This window comes from Notolepis coatsorum (assembly GCF_963971535.1).
Source record: "Notolepis coatsorum genome assembly, chromosome: 5".
Classification (NCBI taxonomy): Eukaryota; Metazoa; Chordata; class Actinopteri; order Aulopiformes; family Paralepididae; genus Notolepis; species Notolepis coatsorum.
Window position 1 is genome coordinate 54,281,492 of NC_140169.1, and position 18,504 is coordinate 54,299,995.

The window sequence follows — 18,504 nt, forward strand, 5'->3', positions numbered from 1 at the left end:
TAGCCTATGCGATGAACGAAACGATCATTACATTTGTTTCCTCGTTGCTTCTAATAATGACAACGACGTTGTCAGCGAGAGCTTAGTGCTGGGTGTGCGAACTTTTGTGAAGCTGCAGAGCCGGAGCAGCAGCAGCACAATGCAGTATTCCAGCAGTACTCCAATTCAGCCATTTTCAATTCAATGTTGGGTGGGGGGCGCTGCTGTGCGGTCCCCAGAAAAGAGCCAATAACAGCTGAATCAGCTGCTCTGCAGCGCCATACTCTTTGCAAATAAGTCGTTGCGAGGTGGAGAGTCGTCACGCAAACCCACGATAATGTTGCCGTCTCTCTCTGCCAAATTTCTCAGTTCTTCGCTTGATATAATTAATACAAATGTCCAATATAACGGAATTCGTTAGCTCATAAAAATGTGATTATAACAGACTGTTGTTTATTAATGTCACTGCCCACCAGTGATGCCACAGATTACTTGTAAAAGTAATCTGATTACTGATTACTCCTTTAAAAAGTAATCTAAGTTACTTTACTGATTACTTGATTATCAGAGTAACTTAGTTACTTTGAAAGTAACTAGGTTACGAAGTCGTCGTCGTTCCCCCAACAGTTTTTTTTTAAACGCTTTATTGAAAGTGCATAAATTGTTTTTAACTTGTTTCTCTGCACATAACGTAAATTGTTAAACTAGTGCTTCAGCTTCTGTACCATCAAGTATGGTAAAGCAACAGTCTATGATGCTCACAGCATTAGAGCAGCCAGCCAGTGGTTTTACAAAACCAGTGTATCACATCTAACAAATGCAGGCTGAACTATTCAATTATATCAACTGTAACTATTAAATTGTTTTTATAAATGTCTCTCTATAAACATACAATCGGTCTCTCTTTAACATGTAAATTAACTGTAAATCTGGCAAATAAGAGCTTTTGCTCTGCCACCATCAACCCTCCTGTACCTAGTCGAAGCGTCGGCTAGTGTTGTGATTCCAGATGCTTTCAATGCAATTGGATGTGCTGTTTTTAGCGGTAGACAGTATTTTGTTTCCTCCGCATATGAATGTTGTGAAGTAGTGACTGAGCCTACGTTTAGACGAGCGTTTTGGGATGGAAGTCTGAACAGAAACCGCAAAAGTTTCACTTTTAATTTTGCCAAGCGTTTTGGGGTGGAATTCTCCGGACGACGGAGCCCTGCTGTCACACGATTGGTGCATATGTCACATGACGTGCTGTGAAGACCCGCCCTACTCTGCCTCTGATTCGCAGACTGTGGATGGGGAATGTGATTGCACCAAAGCAGAGTCACTCACAGACAGGGCTCCAGTCACGCCGCGGGACACATTCTTGTATTTAACCCTTTCACTGCCACACAACGTCACTCCCAATAAGAAAAACAGCTCAAAATGTATTTTTGACTGTCGAAAACGAAATAAAATACTGCATTCCGCCTGCATTATGAATTTATGATGAGATAGTAACGAAATAGTAACGCACAGCCACTTGGACAAGTAACTGCAATCAGATTACTGGCTTTTAAAGATTAACGCGTTAGATTACTATTTTCGGGGAAAAGTTATCCGATTACAATAACGCGTTACTTAGTAACGCGTTACTGGCATCACTGCTGCCCACAGACACCTATTTGATTTAAAGTCGGCAGCAGCACAAGTCTCGGGACTTATTTTATTTGGAATATAATGACTTTATACGCAAAAGTAGCCTAGTTTTAAGTAAAAATATTATAAATCTACATGCCTTGATGATGTCATTCTTTTGTTTTGTTGTCATTCTTTTGCCTATCAATTGTTTTTAAGCTCGATAAACTCTGACCGGAATTTCTCTCATTTGACCTGTAGATTGAAATCTACCGGACACTGAGGCCGGCAACAATTTTTTTCTAACGGAAACCCTGGTCCATCCTGTGTGTAGCACTGTCCACCCTGTGTGTAGGTCTGTCCACCCTGTGTGTAGCACTGTCCACCCTGTGTGTAGGTCTGTCCACCCTGTGTGTAGCGCTGTCCACCCTGTGTGTAGCACTGTCCCTGTGTGTAGCACTGTCCTCCCTGTGTGTAGGTCTGTCCACCCTGTGTGTAGGTCTGTCCACCCTGTGTGTAGCACTGTCCACCCTGTGTGTAGCACTGTCCACCCTGTGTGTAGCACTGTCCACCCTGTGTGTAGCACTGTCCACCCTGTGTGTAGGTCTGTCCACCCTGTGTGTAGGTCTGTCCACCCTGTGTGTAGCACTGTCCACCCTGTGGTGCCAATCAATCACTTCGGTCTCGTCGAGGGTTGTGCTTCAACTGTTTACGAGTGTTCAGTAAGAGTGCTGAAGCAAAGCAAAAATAAGTAAAAAAAAAGCAAAAGGTAGCAGGTCGTCAACAAAGACAAAAAAGTGCTTACATTTCACTTGTTTATTCAGGTGTCACAAAAATAAATGCTTACTCGTCTGCTTACCTTTTGCTTTTTTTTTTTTTTTTTTTTAATACGTACATCCACCATGACTTTGTTAGTCGATTTGTTGATTTTCTTTCTTTCCATGCTGAAAAACGAGGAGCATATATCTGGTAAAGACTACATTTAGAGAGATCTCTCTGCATTATTGCACGTTGGGGAAACTGCCCAAGAGTTCAATATCTCTCCCTCCAGCTCTACTTCACACACTACTCTCATTCCATCACTGACTACAGACGTCGCTGGGGTCTCTATCCACGGACATCTGCTTAATCCAGTTATCCAGTAAAGCTCCACTGACATTTACTCCACAGAGCCTCAGTCAGCTCATACAGACGGGAGCTCGACCCCATTGACTTTGTATTGGTTTGTGGTAGGGATGTCCGATATTATCGGCCGATATTGGCATTAAAATGTAATATCGGAAATTATTGGTATCTGTAAAAAAAACTTTTTTACATTTATTTAACCTTTATTTACCCAGGCAAGCAAGTAAGAACAAATTCTGATTTTGTTTATTGTCAAAAGTATGTATAATGTTGTGTTAATTCCACGACAAGAGATATGTAATGTTAATTACCTGAAATTATTCCGTTTTCTTTGGGGGGGAAACCCTGCATATATCGGTATCGGTTGATATCGGTATTGGAAATTAAGAGTTGGACAATATCTGTATATTGGATATCGGTAAAAAAGCCAATATCGAACATCCCTAGTTTGTGGCTAACTATCCAGAGCTGGTATGAGGAACAGCATGGATTGTGCTGAGAAAGGACTCTTGCAATTAGGGCTGTTGTACCGAATGTCATTTTTTAACATTCGAAGCTTCTATTGAAGTATTCGAATGAAGCTTTGAATGTCTGTCATCATATTTTATGACGTAATCTAAATTATATATATATATATTTTTTTAATAAATATCCTCTAATTGAATAAAGTGATTAATCTGATTAAATTAGTAATTTTTTTAGTCATCAACTTTCTTTAATGAATATAACATCAGTTTCGTCAACATAAATAATCCAATAAGGGCACAGTTGGTACGAAAGTGATGGTGACGTCTTGATGGAGCGCCGAGCGCCAAGCGGATGTAGATATGCTACATTATTTATGATAAATGTTTTATTAAAATTTTTATGATGAGTCATATACTATAATAGTATAATACTATAATATTAGTGTAGAGCCTAATCTTTATCTGCAACTGTGAAGAAAAACCCCATTGGTTTAAACAGAATGAATAGACACATACAAAAAAAAAAATATATATATATATATATATATACACAAATAAAAAGAATAAAATATGTTATTACAATTTTTTAATTCGAATGTTTTAGAATTCGAATGTCAACATTATGAACAAAGCTTCGACCTATTTGGCCCTACTTGGAATCAACAACACCATTGGTAAGCAGTGAATGGGGCTAGGGTAAAAAAAAAAAACAAAGGGAACAACCGATGTTTAAAGATTAGTAATAAGAAAAGACGGCTCCTTAATTGTCCTTCCATCTTCTTTCTTCTCCATTTCTCTGTGCTCTTGCCGTGGGGTTTTGAAATGGTGGCATTTTTGTTTTGCTATTAATATGTCAGATTGCCGTGTGCTGGTGATTTTGACACGCATGACTAGCAGGCTGTGAGGCCCAGGGTTCCATCATATGATCTGCTGGGCTTTCTGTAGCTCTCGGCTGGAGGCTGATGGACTAACGGGCGTCCTTTTCAAAGTGTGTCATCGTGGTACACACATCTGATTAGCACTATTACTTAGTCGGTAGTACTCATTTATATATTTTATACCCAGTTTAATCACCTGTACATTGTATATTACTATTGTACTGTACTTGTGCTGTATGATGACAATACATTTTAATCTAATCTAATGGTACAGATTATGACAGTATGGATCCAATTGCCAATTGTTCCTTGCAGCGGTACTAAAATAAAATAGACCAATTTGAATTAAATAGTGCCATGACAATTGTATCACAATTGATATATTTTATACCCAGTTTAAACACCTGTACATTGTATATTACTATTCCACTTTACACAATACCTTTGAATCTAATCTAATGGTAGTTTAAGTAGCAGCTCTAATAGAAAACATTTGATAAAAGGGAGTAGAGATATCCCTATACCACCTTTTTCCTGAGTAACTACAAGTACTTTACATTTGTGTACTTGCTGATACCGAGTACCAATATGAGTACATGAGTAACTACAGTTACAGTTCCAACGGTGACTTTCAAAACGTGTTTTATTCATCGGATGTTCTTCACTTTCTGACTGTAACAAATTAAATATACAACGTGACACGGTTGCTGACGTTTTAAAGGAAAACTCCAACATTTTGGGAGAGACAAGAAGATAGATACCAGTCTCCTCTCTGTGCGTTGAGTAGAAAGCTATCTGGCTGCATGTTAGCCTAGCTTAGCACAATAAATGGAAGCGGACATGACTGGGTAGCCTAGGCATTGTCCAACGCCTCTCCCGAAGGCTACCCAGTCATGTCCGCTTCCATTCATTGTAGTGCATGCAGTACATGAGCACATTATGGCACCCAGTGTATGAAACAAATATGTTTAAGAGGAAGACACGACCTTTGTACAAGGCAGAGATCATTATATTAACCCTTTCACTACCAAATGGTTAACCCTTTCACTGCGACAATACAGAAGGTTAACCCTTTCACAACCACACTACAGAAGGTTAACCCTTTCACTACCACACTACAGACGGTTAACCATCTGTAGTGTGGTAGTGAAAGGGTTGAGAGGAGATTTGTCAGCATAACAGGACTGTGGAGATCAGTGTAAAGGCCTCTACATGCTACAGCAACTTCAAAGCAACTGCAACACAACATCGGCGCGATTTCAGCGCGGTTGTTTTAGAGGGTCTTGTAGACTGTGTTGCTTGGACGTTGCGTACATGTCCCCAGAATCTAATCTGAACAACCGTTGCGTTGATATTGCGTAGCAGTGATTGGTTGGTTAGCGAATGGGGGCGGGGCTGTCATAGAATAATATTAGTCCCGCAGAGAATAATATCCTCCATTGTTGAAGCCAGCGTTGACGCTAAATAATCAGTGTCACATAGCTCGCCTTTTTCTGAAAACCCAAGCACATATTGTTCCATAGCATACGCCTTCAGTTGATCATGACAAATCCTCTCTTACCTTGACGATTAAAAAGCCTCCATAATTTAGTAAATAAAGATGTAGCCAGCCAGCTAGCATTGGGTCTATTCAAAAGTAAATACAATGGTATCCGTCCTGAGGTAACGTTAAATACAACGTTTGCTAGTCGAAATGACTGGACACACACAGGGACAAGTTAAACATCAATCAAGTAATTTATTCCAATAGGTAGTTTGAGCTGCATGTGAGCCGAGGTCCTCTCCATTGGAAACTAATGATGTTACGGTAACGTTAGCTCGAAAAGCACAGAAAGTGAAGCTGCTAGCAACAGACACTATAACACTTCCGGTCGGGGGTTTTCAAAATAAAAGAGCGACGTCTAAAATCACCGGAAATACGTTTATTTTGTACATTATCCAAAGTTAACACGAACCTAAACTAACTTTAGATTAGTTTAGGTTCGTGTAACGTTAGATATTGTAAAAAATAAACGTATTTACGGTGCTTTTAGACTCGCTCTTTTATTTTGAAACCCCCAGCCCGGAAGTAAAAATTATGCTTATTTTTCTGCTTTTATCAATGGGTTGGTTGAGAAGGGAAGCGTCATCTATCTAGGGAACCTAGCTACATACGGGGTACAATGTTACATAGGCTGCGCGTTGATTTTGCAGAAGCATAAAGGTAGAGTGTCTGCAACACCGTTGCTTTGTCGATGTTGTGTCGAAGTTGCTTTGAATTTGCTGTAGCATGCAGAGGCCTTCTCAACCAACCCATTGATAAAAGCAGAAAAATAAGCATCATTTTTACTTCCGGGCGGGGGGTTTCAAAATAAAAGAGCGAGTCTAAAAGCACCGTAAATACGTTTATTTTTTACAATATCTAACGTTACACGAACCTAAACTAATCTAAAGTTAGTTTAGGTTCGTGTTAACGTTAGATAATGTACAAAATAAACTTATTTCCGGTGCTTTTAGTCGTCGCTCTTTTATTTTGAAAATCCCCGACCGGAAGTATTATAGTGTCTGTTGCTAGCAGCTTAAACTTTGTCAGCCGGTTCTTTGCTTTTTAACGTAACTTCATTAGTTTCCAATGGAGAGGAGAGAAAGACCGGCTCACATGCAGCTCAAACTACCTATTGGAATAAATTAATTGATTGATGTTTAACTTGTCCCTGTGTGTGTCCAGTCATTTCGACTAGCAAACGTTGTATTTAACGTTAAAGTTACCTCAGGATACCATTGATGTGGATAGCATTTTGTATAGCACCAATGCTAGCTGGCTGGCTACAGCTTTATTTACTAAATTATGGAGGCTTTTTTATCGTCAAGGTAAGAGAGGATTTGTCATGATCAACTGAAGGCGTATGCTATGGAACAATATGTGCTTGGGTTTTCAGAAAAAGGCCAGCTATGTGACGCTAATTATTTAGCATCAACGCTGGCTGGCTACAAGTTACAACAATGGCGGATGGTATTCTCTGCGAGACCTATATTATTCTATGGCAGCCCCGCCCCATTCGCTAACCAACCAATCACTGCTACGCAATATCAACGCAACGGTTGTTTAGGTTAGATTTTGGAGACATGTACGCAGATTCCTCGCAACACAGTCTACAAGACCCTAAACAACAACCGCGCTGAAATCGCGCTGATGTTGTGTTGAAGTTGCTTTGAAGTTGCTGTAGCATGTAGAGGCCTTAACACACACACGCATACACACGCACACACGCACACATACACACGCACACACGCACGCACACACACACTTGGTCTTGTCAAAACTCTTATCCAAATCTGCACACACACACACACACGCACGCACACACACACTTGGTCTTGTCAAAACTCTTATCCAAATCTGTTTGTCCTTTTCAACAAGTTACTACAGGTCTTTGAGGTACCCTAAACATTCTTAGAATGTCTTTGCTGAAAAACAAAACAAATACAAAAACACTCACACTATGCATTATATACCTCTCTGTTTCAGTCCTGTTCTCAATGGGCTGTTTTTGTGCCTGTAAATGAGAAAGCCGCTTTTATCGTACAAAGACGATAATTATCGTACATCTAGCGGTGGTGCAGGAGCCTGTACCTTCAAATGTAAATCTGATCCAACTTTCATACTAGATGGTGCAGATCAAACGTGCCTCGAGACCCAGCAATAGCATGACAATTCTACTGTTGTCAGAAACATATTTTAGGTTCAACTGCAGGTTTAAAAAAAATAAAAAGCTGAGGATTTACGCGTCAGCCGCCATCTTGTGCACATTTTATCAAGATATTTTCACACGCATGTTATTTAATAACTACAACGATTGTGGCTGCAATTCTGAATGACTGGTTTCAAGAGGGAGGGTTCTTGTCACAGCTGAACTGCAGAAAAGGTACAATGCGCATATTTAACATGTTCTCAGTGTTGAGACGACCCCTCATTCTGTAACAACAATGTACATATTTAACATGTTCTCAGTGTTGAGACGACCCCTCATTCTGTAACAACAATGTACATATTTAACATGTTCTCAGTGTTGAGACGACCCCTCATTCTGTAACAACAATGTACATATTTAACATGTTCTCAGTGTTGAGACGACCCCTCATTCTGTAACAACAATGTACATATTTAACATGTTCTCAGTGTTGAGACAACCCCTCATTCTGTAACAACAATGTACATATTTAACATGTTCTCAGTGTTGAGACGACCCCTCATTCTGTAACAACAATGTACATATTTAACATGTTCTCAGTGTTGAGACAACCCCTCATTCTGTAACAACAATGTACATATTTAACATGTTCTCAGTGTTGAGACGACCCCTCATTCTGTAACAACAATGCAGGAAAGGGTTAGGGTTAGTGTTAGTGTTAGGGGGAGCCCCCCCCCCCCCTGTGGAGCTGTTCTGATCTCTTGTCTCTCTGTCGCCCTCTGCAGGTGGGGAGCCCCCGTGTGGAGCTCACTCTCTCTGAGCTACAGGAGATGGCCAGCAGACAGCAGCAGCAGATAGAGGCCCAGCAACAGATGCTGGTTGCAAAGGTACCACAGCTCTGTCTCTCTGTCTGTCTCTCTCTCTCTCTCTCTCTCTCTCTGTCTGTCTGTCTGTCTGTCTGTCTGTCTGTCTGTCTGTCTGTCTGTCTGTCTGTCTGTCTGTCTGTCTGTCTGTCTGTCTGTCTGTCTGTCTCTCTCTCTCTCTCTGGCTCTCTCTGTCTCTCTCTCTGTCTCCTCTGTCTCTCTCTCCGTCTCCTGTGTCTCCCCTCTCTGTATCCTCTCTCCCCTCTCTCTCTGTCTCTGTTTCCTCTGTCTCTCTCTGTCTTTCTCTCTGTCTCTGTCTCTCTGTCTCCTCTGTCTCCCCTCTCTCTCTCTCTCCATCTCTCTGTCTCCCCTCTCTCTGTCTCTGTTTCCTCTGTCTGTCTCTCTTTCTGTCTCTCTCTCTTGTCAAGTCAAGTCAAGTCAAGTCAGTTTTATTTGTATAGCACATTTCCAGGCAGTGGCAGCTGACACCAAAGTGCTTCACAAGCAAGTTGATAAAAACAAATTAGTGTGAGGCAAGGTATAAGATTAAAAGAAAGAAAAAAAAACATAGCAAAGCAATGAAAGCAACAAAAACAAAACAATATGGTGCAAGATATAGGATTAAAAACATAATAAAGCAATGAAAGTAATAAAAACTGGTAGGGCACAGTAAAACAAAGAGGATAGAGGGGCCAGGGGTCTAGTGGTGGTTAAGTAGGGGGGAAGGCCAAGGAGAACAGGTAGGTTTTCAAGAGTGATTTAAAAGCCTGTACGGTCTGGGCAGCCCGTACGCTGAGGGGGAGGCTGTTCCACAGTCTAGGCGCTGCGGTGGAGAAAGCTCTGTCTCCCCTAGTCTTGAGCCTGGTTCTGGGTACCACCAATAGCATCTGGTCAGCTGATCTGAGGGATCGGTGGGGGGTGTGGCGGTGCAGGAGCTCGGACAGATAGGAGGGAGCCGTGCCATTTAATGATTTGTCTGGCTCTGTCTCTGTCTCTCTCTTGCTCTGTGTCTGTCTTTGTCTCTGTCTCTCTCGCTCTCTCGCTCGCTCGTGATATGAAGTCATGCTCTGGCTGTTGACAATTTTATGCTCTGGCTGTTGCCATACATTTGAAAACACTGGTTGGAATTTCACTTCCTGATGCTGGAGATCCCTTGGATGGTGTTGTGCCTGTGGAGCGCAGTGTGTTTACACGCTCGTCAGGATCTCAGCCGGTAGGTTGTGTGACGAGGTGTTCACCTTCACATCCTCATAACAAATACTTGGCCTACTTTACTAAACTCCACTCACGTTGTTGTTGAAAAGGGGTGTAAGATACTCCAGGAGACCGTTGTAATGTGTTCAGAGGCAAATTACCTTCAGAGGAATACAGTTGTATTAAGATGATACAAGTAAGGGATAATGTATAGCTACGAGGTCATTGTCATTGGAGGAGGTAGTGGAGAGAGAAGGGAGGGAGGAGGTAGTGGAGAGAGAAGGAAGGGAGGAGGTAGTGGAGAGAGAAGGGAGGGAGGAGGTAGTGGAGAGAGAAGGGAGGGAGGAGGTAGTGGAGAGAGAAGGAAGGGAGGAGGTAGTGGAGAGAGAAGGGAGGGAGGAGGTAGTGGAGAGAGAAGGGAGGGAGGAGGTAGTGGAGAGAGAAGGGAGGGAGGAGGTAGTGGAGAGAGAAGGAGGGAGGAGGTAGTGGAGAGAGAAGGGAGGGAGGAGGTACTGGAGAGAGAGAAGGGAGGGAGGAGGTAGTGGAGAGAGAGAAGGGAGGGAGGAGGTAGTGGAGAGAGAGAAGGGAGGGAGGAGGTAGTGGAGAGAGAGAAGGGAGGAGGTAGTGGAGAGAGAAGGGAGGGAGGAGGTAGTGGAGAGAGAAGGGAGGGAGGAGGTAGTGGAGAGAGAAGGGAGGGAGGAGGTAGTGGAGAGAGAAGGGAGGGAGGAGGTAGTGGAGAGAGAAGGGAGGGAGGAGGTAGTGGAGAGAGAAGGGAGGGAGGAGGTAGTGGAGAGAGAAGGGAGGGAGGAGGTAGTGGAGAGAGAAGGGAGGGAGGAGGTAATGGAGAGAGAAGGGAGGGAGGAGGTAGTGGAGAGAGAAGGGAGGGAGGAGGTAGTGGAGAGAGAAGGAGGGAGGAGCTAGTGGAGAGAGAAGGGAGGGAGGAGGTAGTGGAGAGAGAAGGGAGGTAGGAGGTACTGGAGAGAGAGAAGGGAGGGAGGAGGTACTGGAGAGAGAGAAGGGAGGGAGGAGGTAGTGGAGAGAGAGAAGGGAGGGAGGAGGTAGTGGAGAGAGAGAAGGGAGGGAGGAGGTAGTGGAGAGAGAGAAGGGAGGGAGGAGGTAGTGGAGAGAGAAGGGAGGAGGTAGTGGAGAGAGAAGGGAGGGAGGAGGTAGTGGAGAGAGAAGGGAGGGAGGAGGTACTGGAGAGAGAAGCGAGGGAGGAGGTAGTGGAGAGAGAAGCGAGGGAGGAGGTAGTGGAGAGAGAAGCGAGGGAGGAGGTAGTGGAGAGAGAAGCGAGGGAGGAGGTAGTGGAGAGAGAAGCGAGGGAGGAGGTAGTGGAGAGAGAAGGGAGGGAGGAGGTAGTGGAGAGAGAAGGAAGGGAGGAGGTAGTGGAGAGAGAAGGGAGGGAGGAGGTAGTGGAGAGAGAAGCGAGGGAGGAGGTAGTGGAGAGAGAAGGAAGGGAGGAGGTAGTGGAAAGAGAAGGAAGGGAGGAGGTAGTGGAGAGAGAAGCGAGGGAGGAGGTAGTGGAGAGAGAAGGGAGGGAGGAGGTAGTGGAGAGAGAAGGGAGGGAGGAGGTAGTGGAGAGAGAAGGAAGGGAGGAGGTAGTGGAGAGAGAGAAGGGAGGGAGGAGGTAGTGGAGAGAGAAGGAAGGGAGGAGGTAGTGGAGAGAGAAGGGAGGGAGGAGGTAGTGGAGAGAGAGAAGGGAGGGAGGAGGTAGTGGAGAGAGAGAAGGGAGGGAGGAGGTAGTGGAGAGAGAAGGGAGGGAGGAGGTAGTCGTAGGAATAAGGATCCAAACAAACCAGGATAAAAGAATTATAGATAATAAATATAAAGATCCGATCTGTACTGGATCTCTGTGCGAGTGAACAGGTGAGACTCGTATCAATAATGTGCATCATGTATGTACAGCCATCCCTGGTGTAATATACACCCCCAGGTACAAGTGTATATATATAGATAAAGTCTACCCTGTACAAATATACAATACTCTATACCAGCGGTTCCCAAACTTTTTTGGCCGCGCACCCCCTGTCACCTGCCGACCTAGCTTGCGCACCCCCCAATGCAAACATAAAAAATAATAAATAAATAAGTCCAGAGACTCCGTGCTGCTGAAACAGCAGTGTGTTATAATCACATTTTTATGAGCTAACGAATTCCGTTATATTGGACATTTGTATTAATTATATCAAGCGAATAACTGAGAAATTTGGCAGAGAGACGGCAACATTATCGTGAAATATAAATGTTGCGTGATGACTATTATATCTCCGCCTCCCAGTCCCAACGAAGAACATACCAGTAGTATGCAACTGCAGAGCCGCAGAGCCAGCGGCGCTCTCATCCCAACAGCTGAATTGCCAATGGCTGAATTGGAGTATTGCACTGTGCTCGCACAACTGTCTGCTCTGCGGCTGCATGCTTCTCGCATGCAGTCTAGCTCTCGCTGCCAAACCAAATGAATCTCGACATCGCTTCACCAATAGTCGTTATCAGAACACTACACACATATCATAATTATAGAACACACATCGTTGTCATTATTACCCTGTTTTCTTGGTGGAGGGGCGGGCGGCCGGGCTGTTGTGTCTGTGCTCCAGCTGTCATCATCACTCGGTCTCCACTTAACGCTGCTCTCCGCTTCTCTCATTCCTCCTGTCCTCTTTCATTACTTATTGACTTTAGATTCACCTGACAGTTTCACTGTTTTTAGCCAGCTCTGCATGTTGTAAGTGCCACAATCCCGCGCTTTTGGCAGGAAGTTATTAATGCACTGGCTCGCGCTCGCTACTGTCATCGGCCCGCTGTTAAGCCCGCATATAGGAGACCTGACGACAGACTCCAGGCAGAGCGGAGCGCATCAGCACAGACGAAGCGCACCTCGCCCGAGACATTGTTTATTATTATTATTATTAAAACGTTTCTTGAATTTCATGATTTACACAGTGAAAATCCCCATTTGAAATAATGTATATTAGTTATATATTTATTAGTAAAATAACGCCATTAGCCTTTTCATGTCACGCACCACCTAGAGGTAGCTCGCGCACCACAAGGGGTGCGCGCACCACAGTTTGGGAACCACTGCTCTATACTAAGTCTTAATCTACCCCGGTATAAATAAACATTAAACATATCTCACTCGTATATAAATAATACTGTTACAAAGGATCAGATTAAACCGAATATATATATTTATTGATTGATATATATTGCATAATATTTGTATATCGTTTGATATCCCTTGTATATTCCTTGTACATATACACGGAATATCCCTTTAGCCTAGTACAGACCATAATATTTCATTCTCCTATTGGACAGCGGTCCACAGGCGCCAAGGCCATGCCTCCAAAGTCAGGTTCAAAGTCACCGCCGGGGACATGCCTGGACATGAACGGTACTGCGTAAGGATATGAGACAGGAATAAAGCTGGTACTAGTTTATTCATCTAAGCGTATAAATACGGCGCAGGTGAATACAGAAGCACTTAGTAACTAAAGTTGAAGCCTCACCCACGATACGACGTGCGGTGCAGTATGGCCTGTTTGGCCCCAAATAGAGCATTGAGACCGCGTGCGAATTAATAACTGAAGTGTCAGAGTTTAACGCTGTACCGTCGAGTTCGACCTATTCTATTAAGTCAGTAATAGTCTATTTGTGTATAGTGTATCGTGCGGCTAACGTTCTACAGTGACCAGCATCACCAACGTTTCCTCGTATCAGCTAGAGTGCTTATCCAGGCTGGGCTGCTTATCATGGCGCTTTCACCCGAGGGGCCCTAGACGAGGATCGTGTGGATTATGTACACTGGATAACCTACCGACGACTGCATAGCCCTTTTCGGCTGGATTATATTTGCTTTTGGTCCTGTAATTAATGGAGCGGAGAATCGCCGACACCCACAAGTGTGTGGGATTTAACCTGTGAGGAGCCACGTCGAGTCTGCCTCTCAGAAGTCCGAGGCCGGCTAGCTTTCTTCCATGTGGAGCTACATGCTACGGAGAACAGCTGTATTCGTCTGTGGATCAAGATCTTATTGCACCGTCTCCTGTACTCGGAGTCTCCTTATCATCGTTGACCCAGACTCTACTACCGACAGATCCTCTACCCTTGCTGGCTTACAACCGGGGGGACCGCTATATTACTAGTGTACCATAGATATAATTCCCTAAGATTCAGGTTGTATGATTACCTCCTGCGTAATATGAGAATGGACATTCGTTATTGATTTGCCTACGCACATTCCTTTGCCTTATAAGCGCATTCAAAGTGAAGTAAAGTAAAGTATATTATGTACCTTTTGCTACTAATAAATACTTAAATACAGCTTTGTGTGGAACCGATTTATTGTGGGGAAGTGTTCATCATTAGATACCTGTGTACTGTATGGCCAGTAGGAATGTACATAAGACGGTAGTGGTTTAATGATACCATACTTATCAATACAGTCAGGGAATTGTACCCCTCAGTTACAAATACTGTTAATCAAAGACTATCTTTGATTAACACTTACTAGTGTTAGCTGAAACTGTTGGTAGTCGGCACACAGTAGCAGCTCTAATGTTAATGCTGAAACAGCTGAAACATGGCTGGGGGGGTCGCGGGGAGACACTCTGCTTCACAAGAAGATGCAGTTCTGCACCTATAATCTCAACGTCGTGTTGAAGTGTCCATTAAAGGCCCTCTTGATGTCCTACTACACCACAGGACGCCTCGTACGGTGGCACAACAGAACCGCTGGGCTTGTGTTGTGAGGGTCAGTCGTGGGTGACGGGAGCCGTCCTAGACCTTTTACAAGTCCACTTCGTTTATTGCCAGAGTGGTGATTTTTCAGATGTCGACCCCCTCCCCCCTCTCTCCCCCTGCTCTCCCCCGAAGCGCCTGCAGTCATTTGAAAACCTGCGCCTGTCATTTCATCTGCTATTTTAGGAACTGAAGTAGAGCAGCGCTCTGTTGGAGAGAGAGAGAGAGAGAGAGGTGATGTCACTGACCCCTCCCAGCAACACAGAATAACACATATCCTGTCACTGACCCCTCCTATCCACATCACAGAATAACGCATATCCTGTCATACTAATATACAAAAACAAGGGCTACCTGGCTGCATGTAAGTCCATGTACTTGTGGAACACCTCTGTTGTGGTGTCTTGCTCATTCAGCTTCTCTGCGTTGTCGTTGCACTCGGAAAGGCCACGTGTTACTCGGGTCAACGTAGTAATCTTAGGCTGAACAATACCTAGTCTGACTCACAGGATGTTGTAGACCGAAGGTATCGGCAGCCATTGGCCGCCGACTATTTCAGTCAGAATTCTCCTCTGTCGCCGCTGCATCCTGGGCTTAGCACCGCCCCCACGAGGATTGTGATTGGTTTAAATAAATACAAACAAGCCAGTGTGTTTTTCTGCCCCTATAGCGGTATGATGATGGGTTCAGCCAGACCTCTCTCTGGCACAGTGCTAACATAGTGTGGAGACCCCTCTCTCTCTCTGGCACAGTGCTAACATAGTGTGGAGAGACCTCTCTCTCTCTGGCACAGTGCTAACATAGTGTGGAGACCCCTCTCTCTCTCTCTGGCACAGTGCTAACATAGTGTGGAGACCCCTCTCTCTCTCTGGCACAGTGCTAACATAGTGTGGAGACCCCTCTCTCTCTCTGGCACAGTGCTAACATAGTGTGGAGACTCCTCTCTCTCTCTGGCACAGTGCTAACATAGTGTGGAGACCCCTCTCTCTGGCACAGTGCTAACATAGTGTGGAGACCCCTCTCTCTGGCACAGTGCTAACATAGTGTGGAGACCCCTCTCTCTGGCACAGTGCTAACATAGTGTGGAGACCCCTCTCTCTGGCACAGTGCTAACATAGTGTGGAGACCCCTCTCTCTCTGGCACAGTGCTAACATAGTGTGGAGACCCCTCTCTCTGGCACAGTGCTAACATAGTGTGGAGACCCCTCTCTCTCTGGCACAGTGCTAACATAGTGTGGAGACCCCTCTCTCTCTGGCACAGTGCTAACAGTGTGGAGACCCCTCTCTCTCTGGCACAGTGCTAACATAGTGTGGAGACCTCTCTCTCTCTCTGGCACAGTGCTAACATAGTGTGGAGACCTCTCTCTCTCTGGCACAGTGCTAACATAGTGTGGAGACCCCTCTCTCTCTCTCTGGCACAGTGCTAACATAGTGTGGAGACCCCTCTCTCTCTCTCTGGCACAGTGCTAACATAGTGTGGAGACCTCTCTCTCTCTGGCACAGTGCTAACATAGTGTGGAGACCCCCCTCTCTCTCTCTGGCACAGTGCTAACATAGTGTGGAGACCTCTCTCTCTCTCTGGCACAGTGCTAACATAGTGTGGAGACCTCTCTCTCTCTCTGGCACAGTGCTAACATAGTGTGGAGACCTCTCTCTCTCTCTGGCACAGTGCTAACATAGTGTGGAGACCTCTCTCTCTCTCTGGCACAGTGCTAACATAGTGTGGAGACCTCTCTCTCTCTGGCACAGTGCTAACATAGTGTGGAGACCCCTCTCTCTCTGGCACAGTGCTAACATAGTGTGGAGACCTCTCTCTCTCTCTGGCACAGTGCTAACATAGTGTGGAGACCCCTCTCTCTGGCACAGTGCTAACATAGTGTGGAGACCCCTCTCTCTGGCACAGTGCTAACATAGTGTGGAGACCCCTCTCTCTCTCTGGCACAGTGCTAACATAGTGTGGAGACCCCTCTCTCTCTCTCTGGCACAGTGCTAACATAGTGTGGAGACCTCTCTCTCTCTCTCTGGCACAGTGCTAACATAGTGTGGAGACCTCTCTCTCTCTGGCACAGTGCTAACATAGTGTGGAGACCTCTCTCTCTCTCTGGCACAGTGCTAACATAGTGTGGAGACCTCTCTCTCTCTCTGGCACAGTGCTAACATAGTGTGGAGACCTCTCTCTCTCTGGCACAGTGCTAACATAGTGTGGAGACCTCTCTCTCTCTGGCACAGTGCTAACATAGTGTGGAGACCCCCCTCTCTCTCTCTGGCACAGTGCTAACATAGTGTGGAGACCCCTCTCTCTGGCACAGTGCTAACATAGTGTGGAGACCCCTCTCTCTGGCACAGTGCTAACATAGTGTGGAGACCCCCCTCTCTCTCTCTGGCACAGTGCTAACATAGTGTGGAGACCCCTCTCTCTCTCTGGCACAGTGCTAACATAGTGTGGAGACCTCTCTCTCTCTCTCTGGCACAGTGCTAACATAGTGTGGAGACCCCTCTCTCTCTCTGGCACAGTGCTAACATAGTGTGGAGACCTCTCTCTCTGGCACAGTGCTAACATAGTGTGGAGACCCCCCTCTCTCTCTCTGGCACAGTGCTAACATAGTGTGGAGACCCCTCTCTCTGGCACAGTGCTAACATAGTGTGGAGACCCCTCTCTGGCACAGTGCTAACATAGTGTGGAGACCCCTCTCTCTCTCTGGCACAGTGCTAACATAGTGTGGAGACCCCTCTCTGGCACAGTGCTAACATAGTGTGGAGACCCCTCTCTGGCACAGTGCTAACATAGTGTGGAGACCCCTCTCTCTCTCTGGCACAGTGCTAACATAGTGTGGAGACCTCCCTCTCTCTCTGGCACAGTGCTAACATAGTGTGGAGACCCCTCTCTCTGGCACAGTGCTAACATAGTGTGGAGACCCCTCTCTCTCTCTGGCACAGTGCTAACATAGTGTGGAGACCCCTCTCTCTCTGGCACAGTGCTAACATAGTGTGGAGACCCCTCTCTCTCTCTGGCACAGTGCTAACATAGTGTGGAGACCCCTCTCTCTGGCACAGTGCTAACATAGTGTGGAGACCCCTCTCTGGCACAGTGCTAACATAGTGTGGAGACCCCTCTCTCTCTCTGGCACAGTGCTAACATAGTGTGGAGACCCCTCTCTGGCACAGTGCTAACATAGTGTGGAGACCCCTCTCTGGCACAGTGCTAACATAGTGTTGAGACCCCTCTCTCTCTCTCTGGCACAGTGCTAACATAGTGTGGAGACCTCTCTCTCTCTGGCACAGTGCTAACATAGTGTGGAGACCCCTCTCTCTCTCTGGCACAGTGCTAACATAGTGTGGAGACCCCTCTCTCTGGCACAGTGCTAACATAGTGTGGAGACCCCTCTCTGGCACAGTGCTAACATAGTGTGGAGACCCCTCTCTGGCACAGTGCTAACATAGTGTGGAGACCCCTCTCTCTCTCTCTGGCACAGTGCTAACATAGTGTGGAGACCTCTCTCTCTCTCTGGCACAGTGCTAACATAGTGTGGAGACCCCTCTCTCTCTCTCTGGCACAGTGCTAACATAGTGTGGAGACCCCTCTCTCTGGCACAGTGCTAACATAGTGTGGAGACCCCTCTCTCTCTCTGGCACAGTGCTAACATAGTGTGGAGACCCATCTCTGGCACAGTGCTAACATAGTGTGGAGACCCCTCTCTCTCTGGCACAGTGCTAACATAGTGTGGAGACCCCTCTCTCTCTGGCACAGTGCTAACAGTGTGGAGACCCCTCTCTCTCTCTGGCACAGTGCTAACATAGTGTGGAGACCTCTCTCTCTCTCTGGCACAGTGCTAACATAGTGTGGAGACCCCTCTCTCTCTGGCACAGTGCTAACATAGTGTGGAGACCTCTCTCTCTCTCTGGCACAGTGCTAACATAGTGTGGAGACCCCTCTCTCTCTCTCTGGCACAGTGCTAACATAGTGTGGAGACCT

At 45.5% G+C, this 18,504-nt stretch overlaps 1 protein-coding gene across 1 annotated transcript in view; it reads left to right on the plus strand.

Annotated features, from left to right (window-relative positions):
• LOC311227929 (apoptosis-stimulating of p53 protein 1-like) overlaps window positions 1-18,504 on the plus strand; it is a gene marked incomplete at its 5' end in the record, with an annotated part of 104,055 nt that overhangs the window by 30,851 nt on the left and 54,700 nt on the right. Inside the window, 1 exon segment of the mRNA XM_084313798.1 lies at window positions 8,517-8,618. Within this exon segment, the coding sequence (XP_084169924.1) occupies window positions 8,517-8,618 (102 nt within the window).